The sequence below is a fragment of the Lampris incognitus genome, chromosome 15 (genome assembly GCF_029633865.1).
Source record: "Lampris incognitus isolate fLamInc1 chromosome 15, fLamInc1.hap2, whole genome shotgun sequence".
Classification (NCBI taxonomy): Eukaryota; Metazoa; Chordata; class Actinopteri; order Lampriformes; family Lampridae; genus Lampris; species Lampris incognitus.
Genome location: NC_079225.1, coordinates 42,317,158 through 42,336,314, shown reverse-complemented (window position 1 = coordinate 42,336,314; position 19,157 = coordinate 42,317,158). Strand labels below are relative to the sequence as shown.

The following is a 19,157-nucleotide window of genomic DNA, read 5'->3' as shown; positions in this document are numbered from 1 at the left end:
CTATAATCCATGTTATGATTGCCTGCTAAAATGTATGCTTGGGAAGATGGTAAACCTCACTTGAGGGATCCGGACGAATTCTAGGTCGGAAAACCCTAAAAGCTGAACGAGTGCCACCCACAGCGTCCCCGTCCGTGTGAAGTGAATTGCGTGATGTCATCGGCAAATTATGATCTTATATCCGAGAGGCAGCTAGCTGCGTGTCGGGTCAATGAAGGGAACCAAATAAATCTGTTTTGTTTCTATTTCCCAACGCCCTCCTTTCGTGTCTGTCGTAATTTACCTCTCCCGCTCGCCATCTTATCAGTCAAACGACCGCTCCCTTATTAGTTCATACCGCTTGGCTCAACAGCTTTCCCGGTTTGGAGCAGAGAACTCTGTGGTCTTGACCTTTACCCCCCCCCTTTTAATTTTTTTTGCTCCCTTTTTTTTAAAGCACGGAGGGAAAATGCAGCCGATTGAGGTGCTGAGAAAGTCTGCGAGGGGAGCATTGCTCAACTTTGGCACTACTCTCTGTTTCTGCCCTGCGGCGGCAGCCCACGTCTGACCGGCCAGACACCTGAACCGCGGACGTGCGCTCGGAGGTGTTGAGATAAACGCCGTGTGGGTTTCTCACCTTGCTCTCCTCTGTCGAGACAAGTTCCTCCCACGGGCAAGTTTCACTCTGTTGGGATGTGCCATTTGCTGTTGTTACACCCAGAGCCACCTTCTGCTTCCCCCAGAGCACACATTTCAAGTCTGGCTCGTTCTCGTGCAGAGGTTCTTTCCTGTGAAGGGCCAGAAATGACTCTGGATAGAGGGCCGCGGGCCAAAAATAAATGTTGATGTTATGTGAAATTACATTGTATTAAAATGTATGATATTGTAGCGGTCAGTGGAGGCGGTCGCTCTGACCGTTGGCGGTTCTGCGCCGGGGGAGCGCAATGGCTAAAGGGACCGTTAATGTTAGATTTGAAATTGTGTTTTAATGATATTGTGTTCATGTTGCGGTTATTGTTGTGTTGTTTGTTTGGGGGGTTTGCCTCAGACTAAGTAGAAGACCATTTACTGACTGACTGACTGACTGACTGTAGGACCGTGACTCAGACTAATGTCAGCGTTTGTGACTTCGGGGGAGACATGGCTGTGTCATCAGTTCTTGTTTGCTCTGGCCGGCGTGTGAATAAAAGAGCACTCCCGGGGTCGTGCAGTATATGGGGCACGGGAGCTGCCATTAAAAAGAGATCTCTGCCTCTTGACTCATTCTTCCACGCCGGCTCGCCACATTGGTGTCAGAAGTGGGCTTGAGCCGAAGAGTGGATCAAGAGACCGGAGTGGGACACTGAGCAGACCCGTTGGCGCTTGGAAAACTTGGCATGTCAAAAGATGGAGCCTGCCAGAGATGAAAGTTTTCCAGCCCGTGGCTCCAGTGCACTATGGCTCCACCGACCCCAACAGACCAGGAGGACCAGCACTGGGGAGTGCATGTTGTTCGCTGCTACCGATCACCGATTGGAGGCCAGGAGCACTGGCATCAGGGAACACATGCTGCCTGCCACTACCGATTGCCCCCTAGTGAGCAGGAGAGATACTGTGCATAGAACACCAGCCAAGCTGCCCAAGTACAATGGGATGACGCAGCTAGAGCCATACATCTTGCGAGTCCAATTAGCGGCATGGCACAGCGGATGGAGCAACGAGGAAGCTGTCGTCCACCTGGCTCTGGTGTTGGAGGGAAAGGCTTTGCAAGTGCTACTCAACCTAGCCCCAGCAGAGCAGCAGGACCGCCAAGCCCTGATCACAGCATTAGAGAGGCGATTCAGGCAATGCCACCAAGAAGGAGAGAGCCTGGGTACCTTCACCGCAGATGTGCAGCTACACACCCAACACAGTTACCCGTAGTTCAACGCAGCCGCCCAAGAGAAGCTGGCCCTCCATGCTTTCCTGCGGGCGCTTGCGCCAGAGCGGTTGCACCAGCGTGTTCGCCTTGCCTCGCCATGCCCCAGTCCCTCAGCAAGGCTCTCTGTGAAGCTGAATGGGCCGAGGTGGTGGTACTCTCCACGCGGCTTACCCAGCAGAAGGCCCCCACTCTCTGACCGCACATCAGGTTGGCTGATGATGAGGAAGAGGTAGAAGAGGTCTACTAAGTTCGACTTTAACCAACCACAGTAGTCTCGGCAGTGGCCCCCAACATCCAGGCGACGTCCGGCCCAGCCAACTGACCGCTGTAACAAGTGTGACGGGCCTGGACACAGTCCATGACTGCCCAGCACCGGCGCCAAAACCTAGAGTCAACCAGCCGGCAGGGAAATGACGGTGGAGTGGCCTAGTGGAGGGACCGTCACTCCAGTCTCCAGCCCCCCTTCAAGGCCGATGCATGCTGGTTGGCCGCCCTAGGTCACACCAAAGGACTGTATTTGGACTGCCAACTTGACGGTCAATCCTGCCGGGCCCTGGTAGACACGGGAGCTACCATTTCCCTGGTGCAGCCTGGCATCCTCCCGGAGCCCCTCTCAGTGGCATGGTCACCAACCAACACCCTGCTGATGGCAGTGACAGAGGAGAAGGCTGGCATGAGAGGGAAGAGGTCACTGCGAGTCCAGGCTGGAGACCAGGAGCTGACACACGAGTTGTCAGTTTGTCAAGCTCAAGTCAAATTTCCACTCTTGATTACAAAGGTGGACAATACAGCTGTTTCAACTTAATGTTCTAAAGCGCCTTGAGATGCATCATGCACTTGTTTGTGCTCCCAAAAAGAAGCATATGGATGTTTTATTTTTTTGACAATCATCTCTGCAAATTAATAAAATTACTGTTAAGCAGATTAAAGAGTAGTGTTTTATTGTTTTTATTTTATTTTTTTAAATTTCAGTTTAGATTTAGACTGTTCTATAAAATATAATAAATTTTAATGTAATGTAATTTCACGTAGCATCAACATTTCCTTTTTGCCCTCCATCCACAGTGGTTTTTGGCCCTTCACAGGAAAGAATTTGGGCCCCTCTGATCTAGAGTAAAAGTAATGTGTATTCTATAGTAGCACTATAGCTGTACTGCGGCAGGTGAATGTAATTACATGGTAGAAATAGAAAACCAGCTGTAGTCTCTACTGGCGGCACCCGAGGACCTAATTGAGAACCACCTTTCTACCCAATCAACACTGGGATTAAAGTCACAATCCTCGGCGGTGTTAGGGTGTAATGAACTACACAGGAGGGCGTTGTGGGAGGGGTGTAAATAAACAGCGGGTCAGGAGACCTGAGTTCATGAAGGCCTGAGCTGGATCATGGGGCAGCAGGTTGGCCGGGTGGGAGGTGCTGTTTGAGTTCAGGGGTCAGTGTACCCTCATGATGGCGAGACTGTCCTGCTTTAAATCTCTGTTTACTCATGAGTTTAGGCTCTTTCTGTTTTCCAAGCAGCTGGATTATCTGCACGAAGGCGGGCTGGTGGAGCCAAAGAAGCTGATCGTTAACTGCTGGGTTGTTGGTTAGATCGCTGTCATGCTATATCCCAGCTATTGTGGGGACAGGAGGGTGGCTGGCGTTAAATCCACCCATCACCACCTATGAAGTACCCTTTGGCACAATTATTTTCCTTGTCTACTTATACGTTAAATGCTGCTGTTCTGTTTTGCAAGTTTGTGTCATGGAGATTTAAGCTGACCTATGAGAGTGACCCCTACATTTTTTTTTGTCTTTTACTTTCCTGTTAGGAAAAGAAAAATTAATTTTTTTTCTAAATTTGAAAAAAAAAAATTTTTATATTTATATATATATATATTGTGGCAGGATGAGGAAAAACACAGGCGACGAAGGCGAGTTTGAGCTTTATTCCTCAGCTCCAAAACCAAACTGAAACAGGAACAACCCTGTCCAAGAGAGCCCGGGAACATAAACCACACCCCCAGCTCACAGCCCTGCTGGGTGAGAGGCATAGCCCCTAGTGTCCGCCACAATATATAAAATAAAATATTCAAATGCTACATAATTATAAAGTATAATTTTATAAATTTTTAAATGATATAAAATTGAAAGCATACTGGTCAGCGCGATTAGCTGGTTGGTTTCAATGGGAGCCTGCATACACATGACGGCCCTGAGCGGCACCTGGTTGGTTGCACTGGTTTAGAAGGAAGCAGAAGCTCTGCACATCTCCTTCGTCCTTACTGGTGAAGGCACGCCCATCATGAAAGTGCAAAAAAGCTGAGGAGAGGTTTGGGGAAGTGTGAATTTCCCTTTCAAAGGTGTCAAAATATTGTCCTGGAAAGTAGCCGGTTAGTAGGTGTAGGTGTGGGGGAAGATGAGTCGATTTTGGTCCTGCTGAAAACTTGCTTGGCGAGAGCTTGTTTCCACGTTGTCTCTGTACCATAAATCTAGATAATTAAGCATTAGCGACCCCCGAGTTCTGTTCCATCATGAACCCCTAACTAATGCCAGGTCTGCAGAATCCAGAACCCCCCCCCCCAACCCTGAAAATGTGAAGTACAATATGCTTCCTAGGGAACTGAACCCCTAACCCTGGTCGTCTTAGTGGCACACTTTACCGCTGACCCACACAAAACTACAGTTAAACAGCTTTGCACTCAGCTCGCGCCACCTTCCTTTTTAAGAGGCCGAACTTTTGGAGAATCCTTTCCGGAAAGAATTTGGTTGTTAATTCTTTCAATACCTGGTTTGATCTCATGGGATCAAACCAGGTCACCGTACACAAAGAGCAAAACCACACATTGAATAGAAATATGGATATTTTTTTTATTGGTTTAAACTGCAATCTGTCATTACAAAAGGTACATGAACAAAGTAATTACTGTATTTGACAGCAATGGCAGCTACAGAATACATTCAACAGTTGCTTTTTTGTGTGTGTGTGTCAATCCTGTTAACCTTTAACCTAAAAAGATATGTTTTAGGCTTTCATCTGATCTGTGTTATAAAAATATATTTCAAGGCACAACATCTGGGATACCTGGAATGTAATCATAGGCACTTTATGGAGGGGGGTGGGGGTGGGGGGCAAAGAAGAACCCATAAGGGGTCATCTGCCTTGACTGAAAGTGCTAGTATGTGTGTGCGCACAGTATCGTAATAAGAGCTCAAAAATATCTTTTCGTCATTCACAGCAGGTCTGCTGTCGGTTAAGGGCGACTTCGATAACCAATCTGATCCCAGTTCGTCCCACCTGGAAGTGACTTTTACTCGGGGCCAGGCGTCTCCTGTCCAGAGGACGGGAGAAGCCCCGAGGCCCACGGCAAGGAGCAGGGATTCAAACCTCCAACACGCCGCCGGTGCTAACCTGACCCCTGAGTTGTCTTCATGGCAACACCGTGGGCAGGAGATCCGGCAGCGCTGGCATCTACATGCAACCACTGGTGAGATCAGGAACACAAGTTACACAGAAGATGAACCGCGGCCCGTTCTCTCGTCTGGTCATCACATCTGGAGACCGACTAGTTGGCGGGCCGGATCATAAGTACAATTGAACACTTGTATGCTATTGACCTAATGACCCCCTTGGTTCTGCAGTATTAGCTTTGTCAGGTGTTTTGCCTCAAACCAGGTCACGTTGGTTTTATCTAAAAAAAAAAAAAAAAATTAATAATAATAAATCACATTTTGATCCACTCCACGCTTTTTTAAGTAAAAAACACTGAACTAAGATTGGTGCAAATGCGTCCAGGTGGTTTGACGTCGTGCCCTTTTGTTGCTTCTCGTGCACATCGGCCGGCTGACTGGGTGCGTTTGATATCTAACACAGCGCCGGCCTCCAGTGCCGTTCTGCCTCGAGCGAACAGGATGAAAACTTAAAAACTGCAGTCTGACATTAATGAAGTGGAAAATAAATATAATTAAAAAAAAAAAAGACAAAACCCTTTTGCATTTTGCTTTAAATTAAAATTCACTTTCAAAATAAATCAAGTGTAGTTACAAAACCAAGGTCATTGCAGTATAATATATTAACTGTGGAAAAAAAACAAACAGGTCTTCACAATCTTGCGATTAATACGGAAGATCATAATTTAACATAAAAGAAAATATATTCTATTGTTTCATTATCCAGATAAATACAAAATAAAAATGCTTAAGATCAGCAATAAATACATTTTGATAAGTTAAATAAGCAGTGACAAGCAAAACCCTTACACTGAAGGGGTTTTTTTTTTTTAGAAATAAACTAAACAATAATAATAATATAACAATAATAACATAATATTGAAGAAGGTGGAATCAACAAAGGAGCTTTGATGCTCAACTGATTTGGGATAATGGACCGAGAGGAACATCTCAGCCAAAGTAATGAACTCTTGGGGGGGGGGGGGTGTTGAACGGAAGGGACCTTAAGTACGACTATAACTACTGCTGCTTAACAACTAAAACATGATACAGCTTAAATAGTTAGCCCAACGATGAAGGAGGCAAACGGACAAGCAGGTACCAGCCGACTGCTGGTTAAGTTGGGCTGGTGGCTCGTGAGTTTGTTGATTCCACCAGTCGCTTGGCAGAGGCTTCTGAAGCCCACAGAGAATCCACTGAACTGAAAAGACGCCATTTTGGCTGGTAAAGAAATAAAATAAAAAATTAAACAATTCACCTTACACTGTGGAAGAAATAATGAAAATTTCGCTTCCAACATGATGAAACGAAAAACAAATGAGAATGTCTTTATGCATGCTCAATAATCCTGGTAAGAAACTCAACGACAGACGAACCCACTCAACTTTCTTCCTCCGAACAAATGAGAATCTTAGACTCTTGCTCCTTGGATGTGTGATGGCACAAGGCACAGATGACAGGAATCCATCTTTAACTCCAAACCCGATTAATTAGCAAACCTACAGCGCATGCCACGTGGTCGCAACTGTCGCCGGTTCGATTCCAGCCGGCAACCTTTGTTGCATGTCATACCCCTCTCTCTCTCCCACATTTCCTGCCTGCCTCTTCAGTCGCTATCTAACAAAAAGTTAAAAAAAAAAATCGAAGCAAACCTGTTGGTGTTTACACCGCTTATCAAGAAAATAAATAAAATCACCATTCCACAAGTGAAAAGGAACAGGAAATTCAGTACAATTAAAAGTGAAAAAGAAAAGATGTGGTCCACTCCTGGCTTCACTTGGGAACAAAGAAAAACAAAACATGGAGGCACTTTTATCAACTCATCTCATTGTCCACCGATTTCCTCTTGTTCAAATTCTGTGACGGCCATTCCTTTTCAGAGCTGAGCACTGATTTGTCACATGGCCTGTGGGATAAAGTAAGGCTGGAGCAGGACAACTGGCTGCCTGAAGATCTGCAACACACCACCTGACACCCTACACAGAAATCCACCCTCACTTAAAACTGCCAGTCCTATGCCCCACAATAGATAATACTAACTGAATAGAAAAAAAAACAAAACTGATATCTCAACTATTATCACAATCATTCACGTCATTCATTCACCTGTGGCACTGAAGAACGGTACAGGATTGGAACAAGATTCTTGTTTGTTAACTGCTCATTGTGATTGAGAGAGGCTGAGTACAAGGAACAAAAGACTATCTGTTGTTTCAATCAAGCGGATGTGGATGAAGGGGGCGGGCAGGGTGACAGGGGTCCCTGTGACGGTAAAAGTATAAGGCCAAGAATCCTCAACAAAAAAGAGGGAATCTTTTCTCCCTCTTGCCGCATTGGCTATGACGACGCACAACAGTCCACTTCTCTTGTAAACAAGGCGAGGGGCAGAAGAAGGGGGAGGAGGAGGAGGATGGGGGTAGCAGGGAGGCAAAGGAGCTCCCTCTCTTTCTCCAAATCACTCCATCTCAGACCCATGGTGCAGGCTCCTCAGTCATCGGAGATGGAGAGCCTGCTGAAGATGGGGAGGCGACGCGAGGCATCCAGGAGGGGTGACTCCGAGCCGCTCTGGCTGCCCAGGCTGCTCTGGTAACCTTCCTGATCAGACAGAGAGTCTGGCGGGCTTGGCGGGCTATTCGATGTGGACCTGAAGAGGCAGGGGGTGACCGGGGAGGGAGGCGCCGGGCCTCGGAGCTCCAGCACAGGATAAGGCCCAAGGCCAGGCCCGAACAGACTGGCAAGCTTCTGGGGGTTGTAGGTGAAGGGGTTGCTCTGCCACTCGCCCAGGTCTTCAGTGGAGAGCAGGGGCGGCGGAGTGATCGAAGTGGGGCTCTCATGGGGGCCGCCAGAGCTAGGAAATCCGGCAAAGCTGAAGCTGTGCTGCAGCCGTGGGCGCTCCGGCTTGTTGAAAGCGGAGAGAGGAGGGGGTCCGCGGCGCTCCTCAGCATTGTGGATGAAGTGGCAGCGAGGCCCGTAAGGACAAAACCCGATGGTGTGGAAGGTGCGGCACAGCTCCGTTTTATATTTGGGGTGGCGGCTGAGGCTGCGCAGCTCGTGGATGCCGTGGGCAAACTGGCACTTGTCTCCATATTTACACATGCCGTTCTCCTCAAAGGGCCGGCACAGCTCCGTCTTGTAGCGGCTGGAGTTGACCTGACCCCCGCCGGCCGTGCACACCTGGCTTCCGGGCCTCAGCCGATCTCCCGTCTCAGAGTACGAACGGTCACGGAAGCGGTTCTCCTTGTTGTTGCCGCCGCCCACCAGGATTACAGGTTCCGGTTTGAGGCTGTTGATGAACTGGTTCTGGCTGAATTTGGTGCTGGGGAGGGTGACTGAGTGCCGGCGCTGGAACAGGCTTCCTGCAGAGGGGGCCCCCACCACCTTCCTGTCCAGCAGGGTCCCAGTGGGGGTGCAGGAGGAGGGGTTGGCACTAGGGCAGGGGGCAGATGGTGGGTGAGCGCCACTGAGAGTGTTGCTATTGGTGTAATTCAACATCTTGTTCTAGAAGAAGGATGGAAAATGTCACAAAGTTAGAGAGTTCAGAGAGGAAATCATTCCGATACACTATATTTACAGTAGTGGACTGCCAATGTGATACTCTCTAGATGCGTAAAGAATTCTCTTTGATCCCATAAATATTTGTGGACACTGCGTCTCTTTCAGTGCTTAGCATTATGTCCTTTGTTTATAAGGGCATCCCACCAAGTCAAACACCTTGTAAATATAAACTCCCTTGTCTATCATTCAAACTTGACGCCAGTAAGTATTTCCATGGTCTAACAGTTCAAAAGATCTGGCAGGCTAGCATTGGTTTTCAGCCCAGAAAAAGTCAACATTAACATGTAATGCAAGAATAGTGACTCCAAATATGAGAGATGATCAGTGATCTGTCTCCCCCACCCCCTGGTTTGACCTGAAACTCCCCCCCCCCCCCACTGAGACGTTAATGGCCTACGTAACAGCTGACCTGATGTCAATGATTAATCTGTTATCTTCTTTTCCCCCATCTACTATAATATTTTTTGATGACGACAGATTTGAATCAAAACTGAGTGTTAGAAAACCAACCGTATCTCTCTCATTAGGAGTAACTATCTAAAAAAACAATCACTGCGACTCCTGACAGACAGTATATATGGGCTGGCAATGCTGAACCGGGCCGGTACATAAACAAGTCAGTGTTGCAAATAGTGACAACTGTTTTTCATCACTTTTTTTTCCAGAAAAGTGAACCTGTAAGTCCCTGTCTAGAATACGCAACTCAAACCTCTGAATCACAAGCACTTCTGCCCTGTCAACGAGTGACCCCACAGCTCATTTTAACAAATCTAGTCACTCCTATAGAGAAACATGCTTTGAGCAGAACATGAAGCAGTCAAGTCGTCCCCCAGCTACGGAATAACAACTGCTGATAGTCCGAATCATAACTTCAGATGAAAATCTCGCATATTTTGATATGTCAGTACACTTCAAAATTTCAGCTGGATGCGGACTGGTGTGCGCTTACTGAATTGAGACAGCAGTCGCCAGAGAGACACCACAGAGGGCGACGTTATACGGAGCAACTGGATCACCTCGTGATCAATCAGACCATTTCTGCACAGCAGCCAGTACACTAAGGGTGCAGACAGAGAGGGCGACGACCCGAGGACGAAAGCAAAACCTCTGGCAAACAGCTGTTTTTCTTGTCGCTGTCAGGAGTACAGAGGTCTCGTCGCCCCCGTGATCCCGTCACCTCTGGTACTCCAATCCCCCGAACATCAGCTGTGGCGCTAGTGGGCCTTAAAACCCAGCCAATCAACCCCCCCCCTTTCCCTTTAGGATCCGAACCCAGTGCTTTTCGGACCCAGTTCGCCCCCCCCCCACCTTTTTACTCGGCGCCTATCAGCAGCTGCATGTCATAACAACAAGTCCACTTCACTAACTAGACAAGCGTCTCGCGCGCTGGTTCCGAGTGGACCGCGTCAGTAAGACGACGGGTTTACGCGTGACGTTAGTCGGACCGAGTGCGGTTCTGGCGGGCCGTCGGGACACGCGCACGACGTCCAGGCAGTTTATAGCGCCGTAATAACAACTTACGCCACGGCGACGTCACGTGTCCAGTACGGCGCACTTCGGCGGTGCCCGTCGGGGCTAGCTTGGCAGCTAGCTAGCTAGCTAGCGGCGGACTTTTAACAGCTGACGTTAGCTTAGCTTAACGCCGACCGCCCGTGTTCAAATTAAGCTAATCGAGCCGATTGGGGCGGCATGGGGGATAGCCTAGCAAAACAAAACAAGCGAGTCAAACTTGTTCACGCCGACACCACCACCACCACCCCCCCAACATGCTGAACGACCCGGTAAAGGACGCGTATTTACGTCGGTTAGCGGCGGACAAGGCGGCCGACGGAAACTTCCCCACCCAACTTCGGAGCAAGAAGCATGGCGAGGCTAAAGTCCGCGGGGTCGGTCAACGCAGCAGCCCTGCGATCCGCGGGCGCACCCCCCCTCCTTCCCCTCCCCGGCGCGGTTACCTTGGCGGAGACGTCGCTGTACTCGAAGAACGGAGAAATGGTGGTCGCGGTCATGTCCGTTGTCTTGAGTGCAGAAAAAACAAAAGAAGAAGAAGAACGACCACAACAGTAAGGGCTGCCGTTGATCGTTGTAGTCCGGATGGAGGTGTCGTCAGCCCCGCGGAGAGCCCCCTCTGTCCCGCCGCGGCTGCGCTCGGCTCCTTTTCAACAGGCGAGGGGAGAGAGAGACGGAGCTTATGTGGGCGTCGTAGCGTGACGTCACAGGGACTCCTTGACAGCGCGACGCGGCGGCCGTTTTGTCGGCGCGCGTTCCAGAAGTTACGCGTTAACTTAGTGAGCCCACCTTTACCTCCAGACGCGCGAGAGCTTCGCCTCAGGGTTAACTAGAAGAAGCCCCCGCTACAATGTAGCGCTTTGCTTATCCGCCCGGTCTCCATCCTGCCAGCTACTTTGCTCGCAGTAGCTGTTCTATTCTGGGATGAAGAAAGAGAAACTAGGGATCACCTGTTTTTCTTTCCATCGGTACTTTCTGGTGTGGTATGTATGATAAAAATTTTTAAAAAAATTGTTTTCTTTCCCATTTTTGCCAGAAACGATATTACATTTGGAATCGTAACGGAGGATAAGAAAACAGAATTTCTGTTATTTATTTTAGGTTACATTTTTTGAAAATCCATATAAGTATTAAGATGCAACTTTGACTGGTGGTTTTTATGAGAGAACTAGCACTGTGCCGCAAATCACTGAAGTATATGAAAAAGAAAACAGCACCAAAAAAAAAACAACAAAACTACTGGACATTGACGCCTTATAATTATTAGAAGAGGCCCCTTAGCTATTTCATTCTATTTTCTGTGTTTTATTAGTTTATAATTATGTTTACACTAGAAGAACCCCACCTACAATGTAGCGGTTTGGCTATTCACCTGTCTAAACCTCCTTCCTCTTCATCCTGCCAGCTAACCGCCTTCCCCCTGCCCCTAACCCCCCCCCCTACTCCAACTCCCTCCCCCCAAATGCTCAGAATCATCTGAAATGCCGAGAAAAGTGGTTTTTAGCCATTTTTAGAAAATGCATATTTTGCATAATTATTTTAATTTTCTGCTATTTTTCTGGTCCTCTCTGAAACAATACCTACCACCTCCAAAAAATAATTAGGATCATAAGTGCATTTTTGCAAAAATGCATATATTTTGCATAATGCCAAAACATTTCTAAGTCCCAGAAAATGTTTTATATAGGTGAAAAAAATCAGATGCTCAGAATCATCTGAAATGCCGAGAAAAGTGGTTTTTAGCCATTTTTAGAAAAATGCATATTTTGCATCTTTATGCATAATTATACATAATTTTAATTTTCTGGGATTTTTCCCTTACTCTCTGAGACAATACCTACCACCTCCAGAAAGAATTAGGAGCATAAGTGCTTTAGTTTTCGGTCCCGCTATCTACACTAACACCACACACACATTCCGAAAATATATGAGTAGATCGTGTGCTCCATTTTCTAGAGAGCCTCCTACTGATGACGTAGCACTTGCCATATATGGTTGTGCAATGTCTACTTCAATGAGAAAAGAAACAATCTCCGTCGCCTGAACCGGAAACTGCACTTCCACCAGCGGAACTACCCGAACCTTCTAATGGGGCGGGCAGCTTTGCTCGTGTTTCCGCTAGAGGAACCACCCCCGACCGGAACTCTTACCGGGCCTTCTACGGGAACGTCTGTAGTCCCTGCTCTGGGGTAGGTACTTCTGAGCGGCCCTGAAAACCTTCTGGGCGGGGCTCGACGCTGATTGGTTGAACGTCGGACGCAACCAGCCTACTACTTCGGCGCTCAACAAGCGCCATTTTTTACAAGCTGGCAACCAACCTGACTGGCGTTCGTGAAATGACGCAACTTCGTCTTTGTCCGCGTCGCCGACCTGTATCCGCGGCCATAGCTCGGCCCAGCAAAACAATCCTCCGTTTGACTTCATCCCTTCTCCTTTCTTCCCTCTCGATTTCCTCTTCTAGTATTACTCGTCTGCTCTCACAGTTCGCGCCATCGTCAGCATAAAGTTAGCCACATAGGCTAACACAGCAAACCGCTGTCGCAAAATGTTGACGTCAACTCACGAGCCCGGTGGTTCCGACATCGCTATGGAAACACGGCACTCGAGAGGGCCGACTGCGGGGTAGTTCCGTTTGTAGTTCGCGCCAGCCTGGGTAGATGCGAGTGGCGCATACGCCATTTTATGACATTTGACCACAGCTCATTTAGGCTACTTTTGTAGACTACAGTACACGTGTGTGTGTGTGTGTGTGTGTGTGTGTGTGTGTGTGTGTGTGTGTGTGTGTGTGTGTGTGTGAAGACAGAGGCCGATAAGAGATAACGACGAGAAGATGAGTGAATTTCAACCACCTCCGAACTTACTTGGGAACAGCCGAGATGTAGCCCAGTTCGGGAAAAGCTGAAAAATGGAAGCGTACTCGGTTGGCAAGTTTAATCTTTTCATGACCAATCCAAGACTATGTGTATATGTAAATAACGAAATTGAACCCGGTAACACTTAACAATGAGGATACGTTCAAGTGGCAGTCGACAACTTTTCGACTCCCCCTAGCGTTTCCAAGTGGTATTACTGTTTGCGCCGCTGTTGCAAAGACAACCGAATCGCTTTCCGTTGATTATTCGCTTGGCTACTGTACTGCTCTCGTTGACGTTACCCGATCCAGATACGGAAACCCGATTTGTTTTACGCATGCGTGAAAATGCGTCTACTTCCCGTCACCGCTATCGTTTTACGGCATTGTCGAAAACGTGTCACCCCCTCGCCCGTTAAAGATTATTTTGCCTCTTGCTGTCATTTGCAGGAATACCTCTTAAAGGTGAAACTGCCTCCATCGTTGATCGCACAGATGGAAACAGGCATCTGCAAAAATAACGCTAGTTAGCCAGAAATGCCGGAGTTACTGAACAAATATTTGTCACATTGTGGCGATACACAATTGAGGGTAGATTCACCAGGGGCTGCTGCTCCTTTAAGGCAGGCGTTCAGAGTGCTGACGTAGCACTGCTTAGTTTCCGGGGTGAGCCATGCTGGCAGCAGCCCAGCGATTAGCTGGTTGCCACGAGAGATTGTGCTGTATCGGTGTTTTGTGTGGCGAGTAAACGGAATTGACTCGACCTCTCCGTCTCCTCATTCCTGCACTCCCACAACATATTATATTGTAGCGAATTCAGGGGACGACGCAACCACAGGAACTGCCGCGGCCGGGAAGCGAGCCCGTATCGCCCGCACCGCAGGAGGCGTCGCTAACCGCTCGACTAAAGGGTCAGACTCGCGAACCAGCGGCCAACGTGTCTACTTATCCATGCACGTTACACTATCCCACTCCTTCGGGAAGCGCGTCCCCGCGCTTAAGCGTATCAGCTCCTTCACGCCTCAGGGCGCATGCGCTTCCGATGGCTTTACGGTCGCTTCATCCCACTTCTGACACCAATGTAGCAAATTCGGGGGAACAACGCAACCACAGGAACTGCCGCGGCCGGGAAGCGAACCCTTGTCGCCCGCACCGCAGGAGACATCGCTAACCGCTCGACTAAAGGCTCAGACTCGCGGGCCAGTGGCCAGCGTGTCTTCTTATCCATGCATGTTACAATATGTATAAATCCACGAAGTTCTCGAAAAGGATTTAGTTTACAAATTTTACGTACGTATGGCGGTTTAAAAGAACTGAGACTTTCTGGTTTGTTTAATAAAAACAAAGACAACATTTTATTTAAATCCCATGCACTACTGTAAATTGCTTCGACAGACGCCGACAGGAAGTAGACGCATGTTCACGCATGCGTAAAACAAATCGGGTTTCCGCAACGGATCGGGTGATGACACTCGTGTGTACGGAAGAAAGGAACGCAGCTAAGCAGTCAGCCAACCGGCATCAAAATGAGTACCGGAGTCAGGGAGTCGCATTCTATGCTCCTAGTGCTTCATTTTACAGCACTGTTGCATTCACAATGAACGGGGTAAAACTGAAAATAAAAACGACTTAGCAGTATTTCACACAGGCATTCATAGACGTTAATACAACGTACATTCAACAGTTGCGTCAAATAATTGCGTATGCTAAACTACGCCAGCCTAAAAAATAGCAGGCGAGGCTAAATAAACAATTGGCTACGTGCAGCTAGGCTAAATAGTGTAAGCTAAGCTAACTTGCACACCGAAAACACATGCTCATCTCGTCTGTGAAGGTTCTCATTCATCATGGCTATCCAAAGGAGTTGAATCAAGTGCAACTGGACTGCAACTCCTTTGGACATGCTCATCTCAAATCAGGCTCCGTGTATCTCCACCACACAAATTCCCAGAAATAACCAAAGAACAATAAACTACAATATGCGGTGGACAGCTACTCACAGACAATGCTTTCGAAGGCGACACAAGAGGCAAGGATTACGGTGGATACTTCCGCCGCTGACTTCTTGGCAAATTAAAATGGCCGACTTCTTTTCTTAGGGCAAAGGGAGCGCTGCTGGCCTTCAAAATAAAAGCTCCATAAAGCAGGTTGTAGCTACGGGATACAAAACAAAATAAAGGCTCCGAAAAGCAGGTTCAGCAGTACATATACTAAAATCGGAACAATACGGAGAAGAGTAGCATGGCCCTTGCGCAAGGATGACGCGCAAAAAATAATAATAAAAAAAATCAGGTTGTATCTCGGTATACAAAACAACTACTGTCCACTGTCCACCATTTACGCTGCTGCCGACGGCTACCGAGGAAAACAACAGCGCTATTCTCTTCCTATTTTGGTTCCGCAACGATTGATGCACTTCCTTTGTGCCGTAAATCAAGCCTTTTTCCTTCGAGGTCGTATCATGGATGTATTATGGTAGAACTGGATACCGGATCTAAAAATGGCGCTTGTTCATGCCTATTAGAATTGCTCAACTGGCGCGTACGCCGAAAAAGTTTCTGGCTTCCGGGTTACTTCCGGGTACCTAGGGCCCATGTGTTAGTCCTATCATGCCGCTAGGCTATGAGAACGAGCGCTGCGCGTTCATGAATGCTACGCTAGCGGACTTCATGGATTACATGACATTACATTACATTACAGTCATTTAGCCGACGCTTTTATCCAAAGCGACTTACAGTAAGTGCATCATTTAACTTAGGAAATCAGGAGAACTACTAGTCATCAGAGGTCATAAGTGCATCTTCTCTCTAAACAAGCATCTAAGAGCAAAACCAGTGCTAAAGTCAAAGCGCGAGAAAGAGTTTTTTTAAATGAGTGAATACAATAAGTGCTAAGAACAAGAAACAGGGTAGTAGTTCTTGAAGAGCTGAGTATTCAACCTGCGCCGAAAGATGGGCAGCGATTCCGCTGTCCTGACGTCAGTGGGGAGTTAATTCCACCACTGTGGGGCCAGGACAGAAAAGGGCCGTGACCGGGTCGATCGGCAGCAGGGGCCTCTAAGTGATGGGGCAACCAGGCGTCCCGAGGCAGCAGAGCGAAGTGGTCGGGCGGGGGTGTAGGGCTTGACCATGGCCTGGAGATAGGAAGGAGCTGTTCCTTTCACTGCCCTGTAGGCTAGCACCAGGGTCTTAAACTGGATGCGAGCAGCTACTGGGAGCCAGGGTAGGGACATGAGAAGGGGAGTTGTGTGGGTGAACTTAGGGTGGTTGAACATCAGACGAGCTGCAGCTTTCTGAACAAGCTCCAGAGGTCTGATGGCCGACGCCGGGGCGCCAGCAAGGAGGGAGTTGCTGTAGTCCAGCCAGGAGATGACCAGAGCCTGGATGAGCACCTGTGCCATCTCGTCGGTGAGGAAGGGGCGAATCCTCCTGATGTTATAGAGGAGAAATCTGCAGGAGCGAGCAACCGACGCAACGTTTGCAGCAAACGACAGTTGGTCGTCCAGGATCACACCCAGATTCCTCGCAGTCCGAGTTGGCGTCACCACGGTGTTGTCATGGTGATGGCCAGGTCTCGGTGCGGGCAACCTTTCCCCGGGAGGAACATCAGCTCTGTCTTGTCCAGACTGAGCTTCAGGTGGTGTGTCGCCATCCACTCCGAGATGCCAGTCAAGCACGCAGCAATGCGTCTCTACTTGTGTGTCAGAAGGAGGGAAGGACAAGATCAGCTGGGTGTCATCGGCATAACAATGGATGCGTAATAAGAATACTACGGAACTTACTTGGGACTTGAAACCATCCATCCATTATCCAAACCGCTTATCCTGCCCTCAGGGTCGCGGGGATGCATTTATACAAACAATTACGTTCAAAACAAAGTCTAACAAGTGACCAATAAACGCGACGCAAAACCACAAACTCAAAACATCTTGATGTGTGAAAGAGAAGGCTCAGCTTTGTGTCATTTATTCACCTTTACCTTTAATTTTTGTTCATCCGTCAGCGTTTGTTTGAGCTAGCACAGGTCCTCGTTCCCGAGACACAACATGACCGCGCGTACAGTGCTCGTACACAGCCGTGACGTCATGCAGGAAAAAAGATTTTTCTGGGCTTTGGAATTTTTAAAAAACGATTAAAACCCCATGGCTTAAAAACATACAATACAAAGAGAAATAATTGACCATGATTATAGCTGCAGGTGTCCTGTCGACAGTTTTACAGGCGTCTCTTTTACAATGGTGGTCTATGGGGAAAATGCTTTCTGGGCTGCAATACCGCACGTGTATTCCTTAAATATCTCGAAAATATTTCGGCCATCCCATGCGCCATAAGACATGCAGTATTATGGAAAAATATGCTGCAAGGCAAAGTTGAAGGCAAAAGGCGACGAGGCAGACCAGTGTAAACTACTAATAAGACACGTTAGCCCCTAGCTAACGGGTCTGACCCTTTAGCCGAGCGGTTAGCGATGTCGCCTTGTGGTGCAGTACATCTCGTATCGAAACCCGCACCGGGCAAGAAAATAACCGGTTACACTGGTGGCAGCGGTGGGATCCGGAAGTGTGCAGATCCTCAGAAGTCTTTTCGGAGCGCGGGAAGAACAAAGCGCGAGGGCGCGCTTCCGGGGAGGGTGACGACTGTAAACTACTAATAAGACACGTTAGTCCCTTGCTAACGGGTCTGAGCCTTTAGCCGAGAGGTTAATGATGTCGCCTTGTGGTGCAGTACACCCCATATCGAAATTAACCGGTTACACTGCAATCTCATAGATGGACAACATCCCAAACTGGACGAAAATGGGTAAAACGGAAGCCGTCAGAGCATGTGAGGACAGGGAGAAATGGCGGACAGTTGTTGCGCATGTTTTTCGGCGGCCAACATCATAGCTGATGATGCCGACCGACCGCTAATGACCGCTGGAAAAAAATGGCTGCAAGTCTGAGCGGCGGCACCGTATCCAGTTCTACTATAATACACCCATAGCCATGGCTCGTATAGGCAGAGGTGCGCATAACTAGTGCGCATGCGTGGTCAAAAAAAATTAATATACCTCCCACCCCCAATTACCCCGCTCTTTTGAGCCGCCCCGGTCGCTGCTCCACCCCCTCTGCCGATCCGGGGGGGGGGGCTCCCCGACCGACCAGAGGAGGCGCTAGAGCAGCGACCAGGACAAATACCCGCATCCTACTTCCCACACGCAGACACGGCCAGTTGTGTCTGTAGGGACGCCGGACCAAGCCGGATGTGACACGGGGATTCGACGCGCAGCAGGTAATACGAAACGAGGCGCTCTTGCGTACCAACATTTCTGGGACACAGTTACTTACTGAAACAACAGGATTTTCTCCATATGTCATTGGTAAGAAATGAATTATGACAAATGTGTCGATTTTAATAATCAGTTGTTAATCGTGCAACTTTTAGCCTTCGTTCTTGATTACGTGGATGCGTTTTTCCCCAAGTTAGCAAGGTTAACTGTTAAACATTAAGCTCCAGCAAATATACTTAGCACAAAAAGTAAGGGAATTTGTGTTTGGTAGATGATTTCTTTGTTGTAACAGTGCTTCTTGGCAATAAATCTTATACCGTTGGAAAGCCTGTTTATTCCCCTTTTAAATGGGGCCACATGTGTAAGGAACATGCATTTGTGGGATGAGCAGCAGAGCTGAGTACGCCGGTTGCGCCCATGAAAAATTTGCCAAATCTTCTCTTCCAATGCCAAACAGCTTATTTTGCTGCTGCTATTGACTCTTGTTTTGAGCTTCTGGTACCCCAGGTGCTGACAGTCAGGTGCCTGATATAAGATTTATTGCCAAGAAGCATCGTTACAACAAAGACATAATCTACCAAACACACATTTCCTTACTTGTTGTGCTAACTTTAGTTAGCTTATGTTACAACTAGCTTAACATTAAAAAAATTTCCTCCGGTTGT

At 48.1% G+C, this 19,157-nt stretch overlaps 2 protein-coding genes and 1 non-coding gene across 3 annotated transcripts in view; 2 read left to right on the top strand and 1 right to left on the bottom strand.

Moving 5' to 3' along the window:
- rad51b (RAD51 paralog B) overlaps positions 1-19,157 on the top strand; it is a 138,121-nt gene that overhangs the window by 106,733 nt on the left and 12,231 nt on the right. The gene's annotated exons all lie outside the window — the stretch shown is intronic.
- On the bottom strand, positions 5,162-11,010 carry zfp36l1b (zinc finger protein 36, C3H type-like 1b). The gene is made up of 2 exons (XM_056294355.1): positions 10,820-11,010; positions 5,162-8,807 (listed from the first exon to the last, which is right to left on the bottom strand). The coding sequence occupies exons 1-2, from the start codon at positions 10,871-10,873 to the stop codon at positions 7,797-7,799; spliced, it is 1,065 nt and encodes a 354-aa protein (XP_056150330.1). The 5' UTR covers positions 10,874-11,010; the 3' UTR covers positions 5,162-7,796.
- On the top strand, positions 15,414-15,518 carry LOC130125832 (U6 spliceosomal RNA). Its single transcript, XR_008811668.1, has one exon. It is a non-coding gene; the product is annotated as a U6 spliceosomal RNA (small nuclear RNA).

Bases quoted from the DNA above. Each gene is read 5' to 3' on its own strand.
- zfp36l1b (XM_056294355.1), bottom strand. From the start codon at position 10,873: ATGACCGCGACCACCATTTCTCCGTTCTTCGAGTACAGCGACGTCTCC. The intron at 8,808-10,819 runs GTAACCGCGCCG...TCCTTCTTCTAG, and splicing joins ACAGCGACGTCTCCGCCAAG to AACAAGATGTTGAATTACAC.